This window comes from Falco cherrug, chromosome 1 (assembly GCF_023634085.1).
Source record: "Falco cherrug isolate bFalChe1 chromosome 1, bFalChe1.pri, whole genome shotgun sequence".
Classification (NCBI taxonomy): domain Eukaryota; kingdom Metazoa; phylum Chordata; class Aves; order Falconiformes; family Falconidae; genus Falco; species Falco cherrug.
In genome coordinates, this window is record NC_073697.1 from 68,042,472 (window position 1) to 68,065,621 (window position 23,150).

General features: G+C 40.8%; 2 protein-coding genes and 1 long non-coding RNA gene across 5 annotated transcripts in view; 1 reads left to right on the forward strand and 2 right to left on the reverse strand.

Annotated features, from left to right (window-relative positions):
• The window catches only part of LOC129736135 (uncharacterized), a 178,003-nt gene that overhangs the window by 144,023 nt on the left and 10,830 nt on the right, over positions 1 to 23,150 (reverse strand). The window lies entirely within an intron of this gene.
• Positions 78 to 5,216, reverse strand: GAR1 (GAR1 ribonucleoprotein). Its single transcript, XM_055710752.1, has 7 exons — positions 5,076 to 5,216; positions 4,310 to 4,518; positions 4,075 to 4,229; positions 2,484 to 2,543; positions 1,957 to 2,092; positions 952 to 1,068; positions 78 to 607 (listed from the first exon to the last, which is right to left on the reverse strand). Exons 2-7 carry the CDS (start codon positions 4,503 to 4,505, stop codon positions 594 to 596), a joined length of 678 nt encoding a protein of 225 aa, XP_055566727.1. The 5' UTR covers positions 4,506 to 4,518; positions 5,076 to 5,216; the 3' UTR covers positions 78 to 593.
• CFI (complement factor I) lies at positions 6,190 to 21,433 on the forward strand. Of its 3 annotated transcripts, none has more exons than XM_055710518.1 (11): positions 6,190 to 6,321; positions 7,906 to 8,224; positions 9,527 to 9,671; positions 10,822 to 11,000; positions 11,987 to 12,097; positions 13,668 to 13,797; positions 14,945 to 14,985; positions 15,921 to 16,024; positions 16,663 to 16,778; positions 17,531 to 17,805; positions 18,921 to 21,433. In XM_055710518.1, exons 1-11 carry the CDS (start codon positions 6,271 to 6,273, stop codon positions 19,031 to 19,033), a joined length of 1,584 nt encoding a protein of 527 aa, XP_055566493.1. In that variant the 5' UTR covers positions 6,190 to 6,270; the 3' UTR covers positions 19,034 to 21,433. The 3 variants fall into 3 exon arrangements, with proteins under 3 accessions (XP_055566493.1, XP_055566562.1, XP_055566634.1); XM_055710587.1 differs by having other exon boundaries at positions 13,668 to 13,784; positions 14,947 to 14,985; XM_055710659.1 differs by lacking the exon at positions 14,945 to 14,985 and having other exon boundaries at positions 13,668 to 13,784.

The following is a 23,150-nucleotide window of genomic DNA, read 5'->3' on the forward strand; positions in this document are numbered from 1 at the left end:
AAAAAGCCACAAAATATCCTTTGCTATCTTCCTTTCCCTGTATGTGTTATTATAATAAAAAAATACATCTCTCAACATAAAATTTTGGGAGTTTAGTTTGTTAAAAAAAGGTTCACAAAGGTTGTTTAAACAGCACGTCTGCTTTAAAGCAATCCAGAAGATTATTCAATATAAAAAGAGGATGACAATGAGGATTCAGTCACACATAGGTAACAGATTCATAACAACGAATGTGCACGTAGTGAACCCGTAGGGTTTTTTTGAAAAACATTTCAATCGATTGGTTACTCCAAACTCCAACATGAAGTCAAGTATTGACTACGTCACTTGTCAGGAACAGTTTAAGAAAACCACTGAATCCTGGTTAGTTAAAGTTCAAGTATATTCTGAGCATCTTCAGTTCTTCACCTGGGGCTATGCTCTCCTCATGTGTTGATCAACAGTCATTAAGTGTAAAAATAATTGCTATTTTACAGCTTCAAGTTCGTTTTACAAAAAGAACTTTTTCATGGTCCTTGACAGATATTTTTCCTTGTTCTTCACTTCTGCAGATGATATGGTAAGACAGTGGGCAGATACTCGTGGCTCCATTTTTAATGTCCTCTTCCTATTTTAAGAGGGAAGAAAAATACACTAAACAATTACATCTTAGATGCATTTAAAGCAAATAAATTACAAAAATTACATACATAACACTAAATGAGTTGATAGAATAATTTATCATCACAGTCTTTTCTGGATGCAAAAAACTAGCATGGCCTTAACACAAGTGTCAAAAAAACACAGAATGCTGTGCTTCAGTTTAAGCTAGCTACTGTGATGCACAGAAACTTTTTGCACAAAACCATAAACATCTGTAGGTGAATAAAGGATACAACATTCTGTTTAGTATTTAACAGCTTTAGAAACCAGGAGCCATTCTTATTACTAAATGTAAAACCACACACTCACCACGAAAGCCACCTCCTCCACCTCTTCCTCCTCTGAAACCTCCTCCTCCACCTCTTCCTCCTCTGAAACCTCCTCCTCCTCCACCTCTTCCTCCACCTCTTCCTCCTCCAAATCCTCCTAAACATAGGAAAGAAACTACACTTTCAGGAGCATATACATTCTCCGTTAGGCATAACAAGTTATTTCACTGACAGCTTCTGAAAGGAAAAGAACATCATCAATCGATGGACAACTAGGTCAACTACTAAGTCCCTAGAAGAGACAATGTACACCTGCAGCATCTTAAGTGTTGCTTAATATCGAATATACAATGTCAAAAATACTAAAGACACTAACAAAACTCCATGATACACTTATTTCATGAGAGCAAAAAATTGATTACAACTATTAATAATTAATTACAGCTCAACAGAGCATTAAAACAAATTAAACAAAGAACTCTGGAACACTTGTGCCTCACTGCAAAGGGGCTGGGCAGGGAGAAGAGGCAAGAAACTGCGATGTGAGAAAAAATTAAATTCCGCATTAACTGAGGAGTATATCGCAGATGATGTTCAAAAAACAAAGAAGGATGAGATGTACCAGGTCACTCACCCCTCTCTCAAACACTGCATTTCAAATATTTTGTCTAAACAAGAACATACTAAAAATACAGCTTTCACTTACACTTTTGAGTGTGTAATATCTTCAACCTTTTACCACAAGTTTGCTTAGTAGTCATGCTTTCTGTCTTTGTTACAAATCAGCATACTCTCCTCCCTGTGCTTTGGAGCCGTTACTACAGAAGCCTAGGTTTTGCAATTGGAAAGGTATCACTACCTCTTCCATTGAGTCATCAAACAGAAATATGCATAACATTTTTCTTACTGTTGATATTCAAGTACTCAGCTACAGCTTCAACAAAACAACAAAAACCCACCAAAAAACACCAAACAAAAAACCCAAACAACCCACGCCACACCAAAAAACCTCAACGTTCTGCAGCTTCCATTCTTGGGATCTTACCTCTACCACCACCTCTTCCTCCTCCACGTCCACCGCCACGCCCTCCTCTACCACCTCCTCTAGGAGCACCTTTTTCTCCAGGTGGCCTTGGCAAAAATCTCTGAAGGGGAAGCAGCTTTGCTGGATCAATGTAAAACTGTAGGAAGAGAGTTCCATTGGGGCCGAAAACACCAAAGCTAAACAGCAGATTAATTTCTACCTTTACAAATATCCACAATTTGATCTTAAGCCTTTATGTCAAATTGTCCTCTGCAAATAGCCAAGTAAAAACAGCATGCAAGAAATAAATCATAGTGTTACAAGGTTTCTAAAACATAGATGGCATCTGCACAAGTTACATCTTTTTTTGCAGGGGAGGGAGAAGGAAGAATGTGACAGATATGAAAGTGAAAAGTATGAGGAAATTAATATTTATGTTTACAAAGGACAACTAGCTTTTAAAGTTAAAAACTTAATAAAGGTTTTATCTGATGACAGATTTATCTAACTGATGACACAGTAGAATTCTCTTACTGAGAGTGGCTAACCTTTTGCATTTTTTTAAATGACGAGGCTTTCATGTTCTCACACAGTTTCACTGAAAAATACTGTTAGTTTCATTAAGGAACTTAGCATGTATAAAAACATTAGAAAATGTGATTTTTTATTATTATATGAAAGGCACAATCAGATATTTTCTATTTTATAAATTTTATATTTTATATATATATATAAATTTCTATTATATAATATATATATAATAAAAATATATAAATTCCTATTTTATAAATGAAGATAACATCATCACCACAAATGAAAAATTAAAATTAAAAGATCAGGAGAAACTATTTCCACATTTTCCTTGGGTTTTTTTTCATACTTACAACATTTTGTGGCAAAATAATTTTTCCCTTCCATGTATTAAGGCATAAGGAAGAGTATATTAGTGGAAAGAGTACATAAAAACATAACTATAAAGAAACATTTGTATAGGAAGTGACAATCCCTTTAGCTCCAGGGTGACCTCAAGGCTTATCTGGAACAACTCACAGGCTTCAAGAGCTCTGCTAGTGCTGCTGGGTGGTACAACTGCCCAGCTGTGGAAAGCTAAGAGCCAGCAGCGGCTGCGGGACCAAGCACATGCCCAGCCTCATCCTACAGTAAGGTGGCAAATGCTCTCTATAACCCCACATGCAGTCTTGTAGGAATCCTTTGGCTCTCCAGTATGCAAGGACTTTGGTATGCCGTTCCTAAGATCAAAAAGAGCTGCTGGCCAACTCTGCCTAATTAAAAGTTTAAGTTTAAATGAGGAAGCAAGGAGCTGCAAAATCTATTAACATATTTTCCCACAATTTTACTGTAGGAGAAAACAAGTTTCTGAAATTCAAATAATTCCAATACGAAAAGTAAATACATTCAGAGCATGAGAGTGATTTAAACCTTCACATTGATGTGGGGAGAGGAAAATGCATGCAGCTAGTTACTGATGCTCAACCAACCAACACAGGCTAGGTCTTACTGCCACGTTACAGGGCTGTTCACCAGGTGACCTGCTTCTGTCATGCATTTTGTCTGTCTGGCAGTGACAACAGAATGGACCCAGTGCCTCTGCCTCAACAAGATTGCTTTGCAAGAGGACATCCTAGCACAAGCCCACTTTTATTAGCAGTTTAAATAGTAGTAAGCTGGACAATGCGCAATAGGACATCCGAGCACAAACTCACCTTTGTAATTAAGTAATAAGCTGGAACATGATTAAAGTCCCCTAATGCACAAAAAAAACCCCAAACTGTTCGCTTGAACTAACTGTGTTATAGGTGAGTAACCTATAGCAGAAAATTTGGTCAGGTAGCTAGAAAAAGTAACACCTACAACCACCATGGATCCAAAAGAAACCTGCCAGTACTGAAAACCTCTGCCTGACATGAGGTACTGTCATATTCAAAAAGCTTTAAGACAGGCACTTAACGTGGTTGAGGCACCTACTGACACCAAAAGTCGCAGCTAGACTTGTGGCTGTTCACATCTAACTGGCAGCCAAGCCAGAACTATTTTAAAACCCTAGAGAAATTCCATTTTATAACCAACCAGTCTTTAAAAAACAAATATTGTACGTCACACGTTTTTTTTGAAGGATACAAAATCTCTCAGCTGTCCGAAGATTTCATCCACTTTGCCAATCTGTTCCTTATTATCCAAGTACACTGGGGCATTGAAATAAGGCACCTTGTTTTCTTCTGTTTTACATTTACAAACAATGTCATCTTCACATGGATGCATGAACTCTCCCAATACTGAAACAAAGAACGAATAAGCTAAAGATCTGGAGCAATCATTCTAAATTAAGTAAATATAACCTTTTTATGTAACTTACAGACTACCCTTTCTGGAGGCCCCTGGTCATATCCGCCTCTGTTGAAGCCTCCTCGTCCGCCTCCCCGTCCAAAGCCACCTCGTCCACCGCGATTAAAGCCACCTCTGTCACCACCACCTCCTCCACGATTGAAGCCACCTCTTCCTCCTCCTCCTCCTCGTCCTCCCCCTCCACCTCCTCTTCCACGAAAAGACATTCTCTGCTACTTCCTAAATTGTGGACAAAAATCAGTTTAGACGTAAAAGATTTCACATTTGATTTCCTGCACAAATTAAAGTCTCATGACAGCCTTGTTAATTTAATGGTTAGCCGTTTCAGGCCTCACTAGAAACACGCAATCACGTGTAAAACCCGGTTACACCTCAGATGCCATCCGCTGCACGGCCTGCCCGTAACACGCCAGCGACGAGCAGCGACGGCTGGTTCCCAGCCACAGGTATGAGCGGTGAACGTGACACTGCAGCCCCAGCCCCGGCCCCGGCAAGGAGCGGTGCAAAGCCGTAACATACCGGTCGCACACCCACAGCGCCGGTCCCGAGCACCCCGCGGGGCCCAGGGACACCGCCCGCCGCCCGAACGGGGCTCCCCGCGGAGGGCGACCTGTCCCCCGGCCCCCGTGGCCCTCCCGCAGGGCTGCCGCCGGCCCTCGGGGCTGCGGGGCAGGAGAGCCGCCAGCCCCGATGCCACGGGACACCGGGGGACACCCGCCGGCCACTCGCAGCCCCGTCCCCTTCCCGCGGGCCCCCACGCGCGCCCCGAGCCCGACCTCCACGTGCACGCCGTCCCCGCCGCCCGCGTCTGCAGCGCGCACCGCGCCGGGAAACCGCCCGCGCCGCCGGAAAGCGGGCCGCCTGCCGTAAATGAGGCGGCACCTCCGCCCGGCACCGTCGCAAAAGGAGTCCAGAGTGAGGCATCCTGCGGTCGCGGCGTAGCCTATAGCGCTTTAAGCCGCCGCCGGGGTGGGCAGCTGGCTCGCTCGGCCGCAAGCAAGCACCGAGGGCTACCGGAGGGAGCCTGCGGCGCTCAGAGCCGCGGGGCTGGGCTTCCCCGCTCTGGGCACGGCACGCCCCGGGGCCGGCGGCGCTCTCCCGCCCCGCCTCCGCACCGTGTGCCGGGGAGGCCGGGGCCGGTGGGGGCGGCCTGGGGGCTGGGGTCGGGCCGCGGGACGGGGTCGGGCCGGGGGCCGTGGGCCGCGCAGCGGCCGCCCGTGACAACAGCGCGGCACGGCTGCCCTGGCCTCGCGCTCCAGGCCCCTCCCGGTGGGCACGTGTCAGCGCTCGCGCCCGTGCCCGTGGCCTCGGCGCGCCCCCGGTCCCCGCTGGCAGGAGCGAGCGCCGCTGCCCCGGCGGGGGGGGGGGGGGGGGTTGCGGCCAGGCTGCCCGGGGGGGCTGCTGGGGGCTGCTGGGCGGAGCTGGTGACGGGCGCCCCCCAAGCCGGCCCCGCGGGGCACCTCCCGCACTTGTCACGTACCTGGGAGCGCTCAGTGCAAAACGCTGTGCCACAAGCCTGCGCTGCATCGGGGGGTGTCATGGACGCGCTGTGGGTGCGAGTGTTTCTCTCCCCCCCCCCATATAGGAAGACATAAATATCCCTTTATATAAAACACGTGCATCTTTTACAATAATCTGGCAAAGATAAATGCCCGCGACCCGGAGAGCCAGCGTGATGATTCCTGTCTCCTCAGAAAAGAAAGGAAATGCGCATCCTTAGTAACTGCTTCCTTTAATCATTTAAGGCTTTACTTTTGTTGTCTCATCTTGGGCTTAACAATAAAACCAGTTAAACTGAGGCGGGATCCTTTTACAGAGATCGGGCTGATCAGCTGAGGCTCCTGTACTTTATTTCTAAACATACTTCAAAAGACTAGAAAAAGTTAAAAATTAAACACAAATCTAACAACTGACATTCAAAAGAATTGCAGCCAGATCAATTTTGTCTACACAGAGAGATAAAATTTCATCATGCGAATGATCCCAGTTTTCTTGTCTCTCTTTTGTTTTTGCGGATCAGAGGTAAGAATTTGTTTTATTGTGGTAGCAGTAACTTTTTTTTAACATTAAAAAGCAGCTTATTGTTATAAAAGCAAAACTAGTTGATTTCTTCGTTTCCTTTCATAGTATTTGTGTTTCATACATTTGTTTTAGCCCAACTTGAATGTTTGAAGCTCGCTATTTCTCTTTCATGTGTTGATTCTATTTGGGGTGTACACAAACAGGCTTCTCGAAAATATTTTAATCGCGTTCCTATCCTAAACCTAATTTGCAAGCGTGGTTGACCACAGAAAGGTGCAATTTTCCCTGCCCACTGTTTTTGAGAAATGAGGTTACAGTCTTCTAGTGTGGCACCATGGTCTGTCGTACTGCCTGAAGGTTTGCTGTGGAATCTTTTCTGGCAGAAGTGTCCCAGAAAGCCCATCTGGGCTGAGTGTTCAGCATGCCCTGAGTCTTTTAGCCAAATCCTCAGAGAAAATTCGGCACCTTTTGTTCCTATTCGGGAGAGACACCTGATATAATATGGGAGTTATGCTAAGCCAGATCTGGCTCACAGTTTGGATTCTACTGACCTGAGAACAGCAGGAAGAATTTAGTAAGATTATACAAACGTTAAAAGGGGCTTTGCTGGATTAAATTCTGCCCCCAAAACATGCCCACTGACTTTACTATGGCCAGGATTTGTTCGTAAGAACTTCAAACTTCAGCTCTATTGATTCAGCTGACAAAGGTGATAAATCACATCTGAGGACTAATTTTTCTCTCCCATTTTTACACAAAGTCCATCCATATGTATTTTTCCTGTTTCAACATTCTTCCTACCCATAGATCTTAGTAAGCAAAAGCATTTAGCCAGTAACAAAGTCACCAGAGAGCTGCACAAATGCAGGTGCAGAGTGACTCACGTAGAGGCAGTTGGATGGAAGGTCCGAATCTGTACTTGCAGTCCAAAAATGACCAGCAACCACACTGCAAATCCACCGCTGTGCAAGATACACGAGAAGAGCTGATAAGGAAGGCTACTTAATTTTCAGATTTCTTTAAGATACTTGCTACTTCAGCAGTCACACGGTGGAACAGTCATTAATTTTAGATTTTTTTATTTGCTTCTGTGTAGTTCATAAATATATACAGGTGATATTTAAACCTAAAACCAACTAAGGCAATAAAAAAAAACCTCAGACAAAACCAAGTTGCTATTTTTTTTATTTTTCTGGTATTTAAGTCCCCTTATATTTTGATTTGCTTACAATCCCATTGCTGTGGTGTGTTATAAACCATCAGCTTAAAAAATGTTTATGATCCGCTGTGCACTCCAGCTGTTTCAAGAGTGAAGAGTGTAAGTTTGTGGGAGACCAGTAAGAGTGAAGATCACACCAGGTGAATGATCCAAAAAGAAAAAAAAAAGTTCAGAAAAACTGGAAAGATTAGGTGGCCAAAGACAAGGGAATAAACCCTACGAATGATATTTAGCACCTTTGTGCTTGTAGGATAAGAAAAAGCTTATGAATAAACACTTTGTTGAAACTACTAAAGGGATCTGCAGAACTCTTGATGCAGGTCCTAGTCTTACTCCCTTCTTTTATTTTATTTTGTGCCTTGTAGAATGCGGCGTCTAATGCTGAAGAAAACCAGTTTCATCACGTTGAGCCTGCCCAGCCAGCTAAGCAAGAGATGTACCTCATAGAAGAATGCTTAAGCAACCAATACACACACAAGTCCTGTGAGAAAGTTTTTTGTAACCCATGGGAACGATGTGTGGAGGGAAAATGCCTCTGTAAGCTTCCCTACCAATGCCCAAAGAATGGCTCTTCAGTTTGTTCTACCAATGGAAAGTACTTCTATACTTACTGTCACCTAAAAAGCTATGAGTGTCAACATCCCAAAGCCAAGTTTCTGCACAAGGGAAAATGCATGCCTGAAGGTATCAACACCTCCTTTTCCAAAATATATCAGTCAGTCATTTGTGGCCAAGGAGACGCTTACAATTTACAGCTCAGAAAGTGTGTTAAATACATTTCCTTAGACTAGTAAGAACATGAAACAGAAAATGAAACTTGATTGAAAATGGGCAGTATTTGTTGATTTTCATAAAAATGAAGTGATTGACAGGCCCAGGTCACCCTGCTGCCGGTAGGTTGCTCAAATCATCAGGTAGAAAGAGAAGAAATAGACATGGGAAAGAGCTCAAAGGTTTCCAAGCAGAATGTTGAGTATGGTGGGAGGCACAGCAGGAGAGGGTATCTTTTGGAGAGGGACAGACCTCACAGGAGCAAGAGTCCAAGGAATGGAGTCAAGCTGCTGAGGTGTGTGTGGGAGTGCATGGGGAGAAGGTAAGCCATGTTCACCTCAGTCATCTAAACACTGGGTTTCATCAAAATAGAAAGCTATTGCCCTGCAAACCGGTGATGCTTTGTACACTGACAAGCTGGTGTTGTTCTCACCTGCTTTTTAGGCTACACCAGGCTGCTTTTTAGCTCAACTTCCACCTGAGTGCAAAGGATAAATGGCACCAGCTAACTAGGCATCTGGCCTCTTTTAGCAGTAGCAGTTGCTGTTGCTACCTGTCCTCCAGCCCACCTCCACTGAACGCAGCAGGAGGGGCAAGCCGAGCCCAGGGCTCTCCTGCCCAGACTGTCCCAGTGCCATCACTCCCCTTTCCCCACAGAAGCAGCAGCTCAGCACGTCACCTTCAGGGTGGCAAAATTCAGTTCTGCCTATTCCACTGAAAAGGCCTGGAGAGCTGCTGTACGTTCCTGGTGCACTGTCTATACGGCTTCACGAAGTTAGCTCAGGACCTTAGTTCTACTGCAAACAGAGGAGGTTTTGCTACACAGGTAACACAAGTAGGATCTGGCCATCCCACTTGGAAGTGTTACTGATTGGTTATCGAAAGTCCTCTAATGAAAGTCATTATACTAAGGATGCAACCTTTCCTCGGTAGACCTCCAGGTACTCTCACAGGGTAGGAACCATTACCCTCATTTGTCTTTAAACTGGTATATTTCGAAAAAGTGGCAGGCTCAAAGCCACAAAGTCAGTCCTCAGAAAAAACAGGAATAGTACCTAAAGCGTCTTGATTCCCAATCTACTGTTCTTTCTATATGGACTTTGGCTGCCAATATAAAATTAGTCCTGATTTGTTTCTGTGCTGTCTTTCCACTACATACATCTATATAATATAATTTTATTGAGGGATTTTTTTTTATTTCTCTTTTTGTTTTAGAAACATTTTCAGTCTCTGTGGACCATGGAGATTCAAGTTTGCTTCGGGTAAAACCTGTGAATCAAAAGAACGAATTTTTTGTATGTGATAGTGAGTGGACTATGAATGAAGCAAATGTGGCTTGCAAGCACCTTGGCTTTGATTTGTAAGTTTGGGGAATTTATGTCTGGATAACTGCAAGGTATCTGAAAAAGTAGCAATGTTTATCTAAGTGTCAGTCACAGTCAGCCAACAGTTAAGACAGAAAACTCATCAACAGTGTATCAGCTACAATAGTATGACACAGCTGCTTAAACTGACATCTGAGAGTCAAAGCCAAAACATAGATTTTTGTGTTCTCTTGCGGATTACAACTATACAAACCATAGTTGGTTTACTTTTAAAATAAAGCTGAAGACCAATGCAGAGGTTTTCTCTCAGGTCTGTGTAAGGCAAAATACATAGATGGACCATCCCCAGGTAGCTCTGAGCAATAACCTGTACGCAGAGGAATGTTTCTTACACTAGCTGACAACACAGCATAGCTCTGTTTTGCCACTTGCACCAGCCAGACTAACAAGAACCAGAACATGTTTTTCTTCTTTACGCCTTGCCCCCAATGCCATTGCTTGCTTTGCCCCCAGGGATGGCTGAAGCCACACAGAGCTTGTTCTTTTTCCTGTGACCACACTGATGACCTGAATTGCACATTCAGCTCCTCATAAAAAATCAACTCTATATCCTGTACATAATAATAACAATTTTACACATATACATCTAATTTAACTTACAGGGCTGCCTCTCCAACCCTGCCTGGAGAGTAAGCATGCTATTGCACTGCCCTAAATTGTCCCCTCTAGGTGAGAAGCAAATATTTCCTAGTTCTGATCAGTCTCTCTTTAGATAGCAGAGAAGCATTTGTCCTGGGATGGAGTATTCAGCCCTGGAGTCCCATTGTAAGCCTCTAGTTACCCATTTACTTCATATTCCTTTAAGATAGGGGACACATACATTGTTAGGAGGAATCAACAGAGATAAAATTTATTAATCCCAGCCTTGCAGTGGCCTGAGCTTCCTCGGTCGGCATTGGTTTTGATGACATCAAGGATACTTGACCCCATGCAGGATGGTTTCAAAATTATATCTCATCTGTGTCTGCAGACCCTAGATGCTTCCATAGGAAGTCTGCTCTTTTTCTTAGCCATGACCAAAATTCTTTAACACTGAGGAAAATCATATAAATTCTAAACAATAAAAACAGTGGACAATCCATTGTGAAATTATATAATGTGTTATTACTATTTGTATCTTCACAGAGGTGCTGAATATTACCAAGCCAATCCCAGCATCACAGAATCTGCCCTAAATTCACTGCACTGTCTGCAAATAACTTGCAGGGGCCTAGAGACAAGTCTTGCTGAATGTCACATAAAGATGAAATCAAGAGACAGTAATGAGGGATTTGTTAGCCTCCAGTGCCATGAAAATCTCAGAGGTTAGTAGTTTTTTAATTTTATATCTATTTGGAGTTCTTACATTTTACTTTTATTTTAAATAATTAGGACCTAGCTTGCTGAATTCTCAGCCACAGCAAACCTGCACTGAAACCCTTTGATTTTTTAAAATAATAGTTTTGTAGGCTTTAAGACAATTGAAGGGTCTTGCATCAAGACAAATCTTGAGTTTGGAAAATCACTGTTGCTCTTGAAGTATTTTTACAGGTATTTCCAAGAAGTAAATGTATTTCACCCATGGTTCTGTTTGTTCCCCCATCCCTTCCCAAGGGTACCAAGGTATATGGTACCCCACAAGTCTTATCTCTCCAGGGTTAACTGGTGAGGAGACAGGTGACAACCTCCTACTCACTGCTTTGTCTGTGAGGGAGATTAATTAGGACACTAGTAGCATTCTAGCCAGACAAGCGTTACTGTAGCAGAACTGCTCATGTTTCTGGGGAGTCTTGGTACTCCTCAGGTTTTTGTCAATGTAAGAGGAATCAAATCCTCCTCTTGACTTCTAGCAGCTTCCTGTTCTTTGTAGTGGCTTCTTTGGCACCGATAAGCATCAGCCTGAGATGCTGCTAGTTAGGACAGCTATGAATCATCTCAGTTTTTTCTTATGCCACAAAATAGGAGTTCACAGACTCTTGACAACTTCCTTGTAGAGGAGGAACATCAATCATCTTAATCACTTGAATCATTTACAGTGGGTTTGAACTGATCATTTCTGGTTTAGTCGTTGTCTAGAAGAAATGAAGTTCCCTTTTGCCAGGCTACTGCAAGTTGGAGGAGGAAAATCCGGTCACATTTAATCTTGATGAGAAGGTGATTAAAACAATAAGGGATTCCTATTTACATTACTGGGGCCATACTGTTGATAGGTCAAACTGATAGGATAAAATGCACAAGCAGAATATTTCTGTAGGGGCAGTTGTGACCCTATAGGCATTTCCACGCTAACTTCACTTTCATTGTGCTGCAGTTTGTTCAAATGGTGAGTTTCATTGTGTCAACAAGAAGTGCATTCCTCTGAATAAAACCTGTGATGGAATCAATGACTGTGGAGACCTAAGTGACGAACTGTGCTGTAGAGGTAATTATTTCCTTTCTCAGCTGTTTCAAAATCATTTCAGCAGAAAATCACCCCCAAATAATTTTTACAGTCATGTAACAGCTGAAGTCTTTTTTCCGATAAGTCACTACAGTAAAGCAATCTAACCATAGTTTATGTATACGCAAGTGCAAAAAAAGTAGGCATAATATATTTTTTTGAGGCAGGCAAGTGATCTGTGAGAATCTGGATTTCCTCAGAGGATGAGGAAATATAATGAGATTATTTAGGAGACTGTTAAACATTGATACAAAAAAATAAGCTGTGTTAGAATGAAATGTATTTTTAGTTGGGAAAAATCAATAGTAATTAAACAAAGACACTGTTTTTCCAATGAACTGTCTTTAAACCAAAGTAAGATCTCTCTTAAATTTATTACTAATGCAAGATTATGCATAGAGTATCTGTGAACAGTTCCCATCACATTGCTTGTTCATGAGCAGTCACTCTTTCAACATCTGCAATTACAGCTATAACAGTTTTTATTAGAAACAAGGAATGGATCTAGCATGACCTGAATGCAGGAGAATACTTTCAGAAGTTGAGTTTCAGGTGTCAAATGGTAATGTGGGTTACAAATCCCATCACTATCCCTAAATAACCTGAATTTTGTAGTTTTACAACTGTCAGTAAACTTAATCTAATAATCATGGAAATGCAGTCACAGCATTTTAGAAAAAGAAATAAATAGAGAACTATGGCTTCACATATTTAGAGGACATTTATTCAGATTCCACTTGACCAAACAGCTGAAAACTGGTTCCTGGAATCAAAAGACTTGTTTCAACTGAGTTCAGTGCTCTCTGCATCATACTTTTATCTGATATAAATCTGGATACTTTTAGAGAACTATCTTATTTTCTGTTAAAGACATATATCCTTAAATAGTAGATTCACATAAGATTATAAAGTAGCTCAAGAAACCCTGCCATAAGTTCAGGTACTGCTTTGCTTTTGAGAACATACAAAGTGATCACTAGAATTAAAAAGAAGGGAGTTCGCAGTAGAAGTTACAGTAACGTTTCATATATTCAGGAATTTTAGAAGAAAGACGTTATTAAATCTAGTATCTTCAAAACAGGAGTCTTGATTCCTAACCCTGCATTTAGGCATTTAGCTCAGTCAACCAAAAGCCAGCTTGGACTCTAATTTTGGAGGGGAAATTTGACCCAAGCACCATAAATTCCTCATTTGAAATGATCGATATTGCTGGCAAAACTGGAGGTCCTTTGGCTAAGGTTGAGCGTGGGCATGTGTCGTGGATGAAACTGATAAGGAGTGGTACCACTCCAGAAGCACAGTACTGAACTGGTAACTGGTAAGAGATCCACATCTCTATATGTTAAACTTGAAGACTGTGAAGTGAGGAGAGCCAAATATTTATTTAATTTTACACTTACAGAGCCTGTTTTTGTTACCTATTTATGAACAGCCAAGTTCCCCATAACAGGAATACTATATTGTGTTTATATTTTAAAAAGCTCTCTAACTACGTGAAGTTGCTGAACCATATGATCCTGTGATTTACAGATGTAGTTCTCTTGTGTTACAGAGTGCAGAGACAACAGTTTCCACTGTCGGTCAAATATCTGTATTCCAAATAAGAATGTCTGTAACAAGGAAATTGACTGCCTCACAGGAGAGGATGAAGCTCGAATTCTTTGTGCAGGTTTGCTTCTGAAAGATGTTATTTGTTTCATTCCTTTCATTATGCTCAGTTATAACTAGAGACTACACAATGCATATTATTACATTATTTAACAGATTAGCAAAACCAAAATGGATGCAAGTTTTAGTCTTCATGATGTTTTGTTATGTGCAGTAGGAAGAAAAGGTTATGTAATTTTCCTCCCTTCTAGAAAAGAATAGCAAGAAATATAAAGGAAGGAAGAAACAGATAACGTTTCGGGAGGCTTAAGCCAGATTATGTCTTTTGCTTACGTGACCATCTATCACGCTGCTATCCCCAATTTGTGAAGAAAGTATAGACAGAGCAGGCAGGAATATTTTCCTCACAGATGAAAGATTCAGCTAGCTTGTAAATATAATAATTCCTCTGTGATGTTTCCCTCACTGTTGAAAAGACTTTGTTTTGTTTTGAAATTAGAACATTTTTCATTGCTCTGATAAGAGACAAAGTCTAAAGCCAAAAAGTAAACACTATTGGTAAGGGTAAACTGAACTCTAAATGTAAACATTACTGGCAGTAACATGAGAGCAGACCCAACCCTCCCTTTAGGAACTGAGTTCAATGGGCATTTTGTTTGAATAAAAGCTGACAAACCAGATTCAGGAAACATCCAATTTACCTCTCATGTTGAATACCCTCCCTGACCCTGTTAAAGGAGGCACACAGTATACAACAGCATCACCTAAACTGGAAAAAAAAAATCCTGTTACCTAATGATCCTTTGGGCTTTAGAAAGTGCCAACAGGTTGATGGGGCAGCAGGAAGAATTTCTGCCGTTTCCTTCTGGAGGAGAATGGGATTACCACTTTAGAGATTGAAAACCAACAAAACAAAAAGGCCGTCTCTCGGGGTTTCTTTGCAGGAGGGCTCCCTATGCCTGGAAAGCAGGGTGGATGTCATCTTGTAACGAATGGGTATCTGCTGGAAATAGGTCATTTGTAGGCTGAGGCAGCCAAACAGTGCCTAGTAGGAGAGGAAACAGCAGGCATCAGATGGAGAGAGTCTTGCTGTCCATGTGAAATGGTGTGCCCTTATGTATTTCAAATGTGTACCACAATTTTGGCACACACACTTATATTCAAGCAGCAGAAGACATTTAAACGTTTATCAATATTTTTAGTATTTTATTATTCTGCTACAGGCAAAGACAAAGGTGCTGAAAATCACAGTATGGATGAAGGTAAGTGTAACTAATCGTCCAAAAACAGCAACATACAGCTGCTTAGGGCTACAAAGATGATGAGGGGACTGGAGCATCTCCCTTGTGAGGAAAGGCTGAGGGAGCTGGGCCTGTTTAGCCAAGGGAAGACTGAGAGGGGATCTTGTCAAAGCATACAAATCTTAAGGGCGAGTGTCAAGAGGATGGGGCCAGGCTCCTTTCAGCGGTGCCCACTGACAGGAGAAGGGGCAATGTGCACAAAGTGAAACACGGGAGGTTCCACCTGAATATGAGGAAGAACGTCTTTACCTTGAGGGTGATGGAGCACTGACACAGGCTGCCCAGAGAGGCTGTGAAGTCTCCTTCTCTGGAGACATTCAAACCCCACCTGGACGCGATTCTGTGCAACCTGCTGTAGGTGAACCTGCTTTAGCAGGGGGTTGGACTAGATGATCTCCAGAGGTCCCTTCCAACCCCAACCATTCTGTGGTGTGATACTCTCTTATTAGTGGCTTTCCAGCTACCAGCCAGCTGGCGGGATCCAGAACTCAGATGTTTGGACTTTGTGATTTAGTAATATACACTCTGGGGCTTACTATTTGTCTTGCTTTCCACTAATTTCAAGAATGCCGTAACAATTCATCCTGGCTGAGGATCCACATCTGCATGTTTTAGCAACTGGTGGAGGTAAATGCTCAGGAAATCTGGGGGGACTGATTTAAAATTATTTGCCTGAATGCAAGCAGAAGTGGAAAATGGAGAGAAGTAATGTGATGCTAAGACACAAGCAATTTTTAAAGCAAAAGCAGATGCCAAAATTTTTGGTCTTTGCTTTCCTGCTACTTCAGCTGTGGCATATTCACAGCACTCAAATTTTCAAGATAAAGATAAACCTGTCTCCAGATAAAGAGAATGGATGCCTGAGTTCTGAGACACATTTTTCCTTTATGTTAAAGAAAGAAAAATGATAAAGTCACTTCTTCCCCAAGTACACTGCGGTCTTACAAACTATACATCATCTCGACGGAAAAGAATCATAGGTGGAAAGACTGCAAGAAAGGTAAAAAATACTAACCTTACCACATATGAGTCCATTCAGCATCAATGTGAATGGGTATTTTTGTCCTTCTGTTAAAATGTACAGAAATAACAAAATCAGCTACAATGCTAATTTCAGGTTTTGCAGCAGTAGTGGCATTACACTGAATGAAAGTAAAGAGAAACACAGTTTATAAAGTAAAATATGGAGTTACAAAATTAAGACATTACAGTACAAGTACACATTGGAAATGATTCAGCAAAATACTTAATACTATAGCTAGTACTAACAGTTCTGACAAAATGGAATTTAAATTTGTGCATTTGAAAGAGAATACAGTAAAAAATGCTATACTCAGTCCTACCAGGTTGGATTCTATATCTGTTTCTCTGGCTACAAAAGCTTTTCATGACAGAAAGCTGGAAGGAACAAGGCATCACATGAAGTCAGAATATTGAACAAAATTAATGCGTTTTAGAATATATATCCTTTAAATTAGATGGAGCCCAATTCACAATTTCTGGAATGCAGATTTTTTATTTACAATCAGATACGGTCAAGGAGATGAGGTGATACCAAGAAGTGTGTTTTCCTTCATGCACTAAAAATAGTACAATTATTATGATTTCACATTATTTGGATGTTTGTTGCTTGAACAGGGTGAATTCCCTTGGCAAGTGGCAATTAAAGAAACCGGCAGTGAAGGTGCAACAGTGTACTGTGGAGGCATTTATATTGGTGGCTGTTGGATTCTGACTGCTGCGCACTGCGTCAGGTAAAAACAACAAACTGGGAACTTATTTCCTTCTTGCAATGCAGAAAGATGATTTGGATATTATTGCCCTTCTCAGCTACCTCTTTGCTAATTGCTATTTGCCTATGGAATAAAACAATTTGAAACACTTACTCAGCCACATTGATGGGGAAGATTCAGAGAAAGTACAACATTTTGGCAGTGAATAGAAAGATGAAAAAGTAACGATGAGTTTGAAGAGACATGGCATTGTTCAGTCATATAGTAGGCAGGCAGGAAAGATTCACTGTAACCACTTTGCCTGAAAGGGAGATCCAAGGGACTGGCTTCCTCCTCTTTTCCCCATCTCCACCTGAGGGAAGTCCAGAATCTGTCCTCTGACAATGTCACATATTCCCCAGAACAAGCAAGAGCAGACAGGGAATATTTGCCACTCCTAGCATCCCACCCACATCTGCTCACTCTTCTTTCACCTGAGATCAGAGAAGCATAAATGCCCGTTTTCTCCATGTCACAGCACTAAACACAGAGGCTGGCCTTTAATATTTTTTTCTGTATTAGTTGCAGTACTTAGCAGTAAGTGTCAGCTGCCTTGCATTTGCTACGCTTCAGAAAAACCTGGACGTCAAGTCCAGAAAGAAACTATATGTATACAATATGATTTTTTATTCTAGAGAAACTTTGATAGAATGCAAAGGTTTACAGCTAGTTGAAATGTACAGTGCTTGTGTTAAGTATCAAAACATATTTTATTTTACTGGGTTTTTTTCTAGAGCAAATCGAGTTCATCTATACCGCATCTGGATTGGACTATTGGATACAATAATGTATGACAAAGAGACAAACACTTTAAGACTAAACCAAGTGATAATCCATGAAAAATATAATGCATCAACTTATGAAAATGACATTGCTCTGCTGGAGCTGAAAGGTTTTGGGAAAGGAAGATGCTCCCTGGAAAACATCATACCTGCCTGTATCCCCTGGTCAGAGTATATGTTCAAGACTGGTGACACATGCAAGGTTTCTGGATGGGGACTAGAGAAAGGTATTTGCTTTAGTGCTTACTACAGGAATATCTTTGTGTATAAACCAGTGTTTTCCAGTTGCAGTGAGCTTTTGTTTTGAAAAGGCTGAAGCGTAGTTGTGCACAAAGCACTCAGTACAGAAAACATAGGCTGTGGTTTGACATTCGGCTGTCCTGTTGGTTCTTTTTTCTGTACTGCTTCCTCTGCTGTTTCAGCCACTTTGTAAATTGATCTGGAGGACACCCCTGGTTGAAAACTACCCTGATAATAAGAAATGTTCCTTCTGCCAATCTAAGATGTATATTAGCTGTGGAGACCCAATAGCAATATTTACAAGTGGCAGTTAGTAGCTCACGGTGGCCCATAGCCGCAGCCCATCCACTGCCCCCTGCCCAAGAGGATCTGAGCTGCAGCCAACAGTTACAAAACTTGGCAGATCTTGTCTCAGCCGTGTTTGCGTTCAGCTCAGAGAAGGTTGCACAGAGACAGAGAAGCTAAATGTAATCAAGCTTTCAAAGATTTGGAAAGCGTTTGTTTTGTATCACAGTGATTATAGCTTGGCGTTGGAGCTACCGCATGCTGCTTGTGAGGGTTCTCCTGTCCATACTCAGTAGCAGTCCATAAAGTAAATGCAAAGTTGGGAATTACTAGCAAACGGACAGAGTGTGAAACAGAGAACCTCCTTAAACTTGTGAATACATAGTTCATCTGTATCTGCAATATTTGGTCCACTCATCCCCAAAAGACATTAGAAAAAAGGTAACAAGGATGATCAGAGCCACATCTCAGTGTCATAGAAAACAATATACCAGTTTCCCAGTGTCTGAAAACCTTGATATGGAAAACACAGGAAAAAACTGAGGAAGACAAGGAAAGGAAAGGGTGAAAATGATACAAAATGAAAGTACCGTATTTAACACTCCAATTAAACCACTCTGCTTTTATTTTGAAATATATGGCCTATGTACTGCAATTCATATGGGGTGTTAGTAGCAGTTCAAGGTATCTGGTTTATAATATTGAAGATTATATTCTGTAGATAAGCCAACATATAACTTTCAATTTATGATATTTAAAGTGTCTGTCATGTACTTAGCATTTTTAATTTAGAAAAGTTTATTCTTTTCTTTTCTAGGTTATACCAAACAATATGTCCTCAAGTGGGGCAATGTTAATTTATTTCAGAATTGTTCTGAATTGTATCCAGGACGATTTTTTAAACGAATGGCATGTGCAGGCAAGCATTAATTTTCTTACTATAATTTCTCTATCATCAAACCCACTGCTTATAAGGTCAGACATACTGGCTGGAAATCTTTTAGACTTGGGAAAGACAATAAACCGATTGCCACAGTATCAGCATTAGCAAAATGCTAGCCATTGGAGCGTATCCACCTTTATACATCTATTATAAAAAGAATTAAGTTGACAGTATGCCAAGTTTCTATGATTATGTGGGCAAATTTCAGCATGCATTCCGCGTTATGTTTTCTAAATACACAAGCACTTTACAGCCCACTGAACTTCCTACCTTGACTATATTTGATTCTGATTCAGCAATATATTTAAGCAAATGGCTGTCTTAGAGCCCATTAGTAGTCCCATTGACTAGAACGTGACTGTTCATCTGCTTAGACATTTGCTACTACCACACAGCACCCCAGGAAAAACATGATTAACTTTTCAAACTAAGATTAGTCTGGCCAGGAAACTAGTTGTCACTCCTAGCACTAAAATAAGGATCCTGAATACACATTTTTTGCTTCTCAAGTAATGAAAGGTATTGCCAAATACATGACTAAAAGAGCAATGGGTATTCACCTTACAGGCAGATAGTTTCAACTGTTCTTTAAAACAAAAAGCAAAGGCAATGTTTAAACAAACTACTTAACAAAAAAAGCCAACACCAAACAAACAAATCTACAAGCCGACTGATTTGTGATAAATTCAGCATGACTTTTGTAAGATATTGGGTTTGTCTACTGTGCAAGTTCCATAATTAAACTCCTTGACCTTCAATGTATTTTAAGTGATCACACTTTATGAGGAAGGAACAAAGACAGCATCACATGGGACTTCATCAGAAAAGGGGTATCTGGGGTCAGTTTTCCTTCCCTGATGCAAATACAAACTTCCAAATTAGGAGCTAGTATCCACAGGAGTTTGTTATACAAGCAAATATTAATTAAACTGAGTAAAGGCAATAAAATCTTGTTTTATAGGATTAGTAATTCCAACTCTGAGAAGTTCACAAAACTATCAGTAATGTAGCGATTCAAGAAAGAGGTTACATTTTTAAAAACATGGAGACTCATGCTTAGTATGGGTTCCTTCATACTGCATCAAACAACCAAGCAGAAAATTATAGTAAGGGTGTTAGAAATTAATAAACTTTTATGAGTATATAGGACAAAACATAAATCATACTCTAGCTCTGCAGCAGTTTCTATCACATCCTTCACTCAGTTCATTTTTTCATGAGCATAATATTGCGAACAAGTAGTTCCATAAGCACTGAAACTTATAGAGAGCACTGAATCCTACATACTTGTGCCTGTGGCGTTGCGAAAGGTCCACACTGTGACCAAGACCTTGCAGCAAGGACACTTACAGACAGTTGCTCTCCCTCCCATCCCAGCATTCACATGCTCTCTTTTTGGTACTTGCCCACCTCTTTTCATAAAGCTGGTAGAGAAAATAATTTTGAGGCCTCTGCCTCTGTACAGATGAAACCGGACAATGAATTACTGGGTAGAAAGGACACCAAAGGCAGACACATAGGCATACTCATATTATGATAGCTTTGTTTCCAGAGGAATCAGCCTACAAATCTTTTTACCATTTTTCCTTCTGCTTTTGTTCACTTTTTATGAACTACTTCTAATGCTATAATAGGCAATATGGATGAATTCTTCTCTATTGCACAGGGTAAAACAAGACTCACATCACTGACTTCAAAGCAAATGAGGAGATTTCTGGCCAGGCACAAATGTAAAGAGAGGCCCTGGACTTAAAAATAAATGAGAAGTAACAGACCAAAGAGATTAGGAACCTCCTTTAGTGCTGACCATTTTGCAAACCTATGTCAATAAGTGGCATGGACCTGCAAAACCTCCTGGAGCTCCGTTTTGCGTGCCAAATCATGTTTTGTATATGAACTTATTTTTGCTTTTTATTTCCTCTTTTGCTTCAGGTACTTATGATGGCTCCACAGACAGCTGCAAAGGTGATTCAGGAGGACCTCTGGTCTGTTTTGATGCAGCAAATGTGGCATATGTCTGGGGTATTGTGAGTTGGGGTGAAAACTGTGGGGAGGCTGGTCACCCTGGAGTGTATACAAAAGTTGCCAGCTATTATGATTGGATTAGCCATCATGTGACAAGGAGTCTCATTTCCCGGTATAATGTGTGAAGCTTGGAAAATTAAATACTTCCTTCTTATCATGCATGCAAAAATGAACACCCATCCTTTTTTACAATCAGCAGTTGTGTAACTCAGCAACAATCAGTACAAATCTTTGCAGAATATTTTGAAAATTCTTATCACTCTATGAATACCACAATTTTGCAGAAGTCCGTAGGAAGATAATTGTACAGTCATTTAAGCCCACAGCAAAAAATCTCTAATAAAAGCAGTGACATTAAAATATTTTCTTCTTGATGTTTCTTTTTTCCCCCCATATTTCACATTGCATTCCAATTGTGGTTGCTTATTTACTGAAAACGAACAACCGTACTGAAAGCAGTGGTTGGAAAATGACTGCACTGGCAATATATGAACTTCACAGAAAGGACAGCAACCAGAGTACCTCAAAGAACTTCCATCATCTCAGTGTCTAGGTCACAAGAAACCCTCAGGTCACTGCCTCTCGCTTGGCAGCTGATTCTTTAGGCTTACTGTGAAAGTAGACTTAAGACCATACGATCATGAGATTTGTTGTAATGCAACAACTCCCCAAATAATAACTCTGGCGGTAGTTTTTTCAGCTACAAACTCAGTTTTTATCTAGCTAATATACTTCATCTGATCATCTAGCATGGGGCAAATTTTATAGTTCTAAGTTTTATTAACTTAACCACAGCCAGTCACAAACAACAAAAGAGTTTTAAAACTTGAATCTTCAACTTAAATAAAAAGAATCTTTACTACCTTACATTCCCTGCGATTGCATTTATTTATTTATTTATTTATGGTATCCAACAAACTCTTGATATCAAGTAGGGTTTTACCATGTGCCTATATATAGATATTATTTTTAAATATATATGTACACACACACGTTATATAACAATATAAATATATAGATTTTTTATTTTTATGTATTATACATGTAGACTTAACTCTACAAAACCGTTACAAACCTAAAGTTAAAAATTAATACTCTCAGTCATAAAAAATTAGATCAAGCTTCCTGCACCAATATACAGTAGCGTGAAACACTAATGTCAACAAAGAACATTCAGGGTCTGATCCTGCAGTGTGCAGTCAGGGGGAGTTTCCCTACTGCCTTAACTGTCCAGAACTGGGCAACAACAAGGGGCCATCAACAAAACTGGAACCATTAAGCTGCTTTCACAAACCCTTATTGGGAAGTTCTGCCCACGTGATAATCTGAAAGCACAGCCCAAAGGACCTGTGTAAGCTACACATTAAATTTAGACAGCAGTAATGGTCCCACTATAGGAAAACATCAGCCCATACATAATACATACATGTAATACATAATTTGGCAAGAGTTATGCACAGAATGTGTGCACAAAAAATTTTAAAAGTAATAGAATTTGGTTTGTGGATCTTGACACAAAGCTGTCAAACAGCTTCAGGACCATCTCGGTCAGTTCTATCAAACTGCTCAATGGTTTTAGAACATACTTCACTGTATTTTACTTTACAAATGTTTTTAATATGTATTTTGCTTTATTCCTCTTGATTAATTATCCTGCTGAATAAATGGCATATATTCACACAACATTGCTGTTGTGTTGGTGTTTTTTCTATAATTAACCAGTGTGCTTCAGACAACATTTTTACATTTTCATTGACTTTTCTTTATCTTCCAGTCTTGTAAAAAACCCACATCAGCATGAATTTGTCATGTAAAGACACTGCCAATCAGCAATAACTAAAGTAAGGGCATTACTTGCTTCTCTTACACTCCCCACCCCCCAACAAGGCTCGTTATTTAGGAAAACATTTAAGTATATCCCTACACAGGAATTATTCTGCTGAATCAGCGCCTTTGTAAAGTAATGGTAGGGAAAAGCTGGGCAGGCGTAGGAAGAGCTCCCTCTTTTGTTTGACTTGATTAACTTCTGTGAAGTTCTTTATTTCTTTTCTGTTTCTTCAGTTAACTACAAAGAACTTA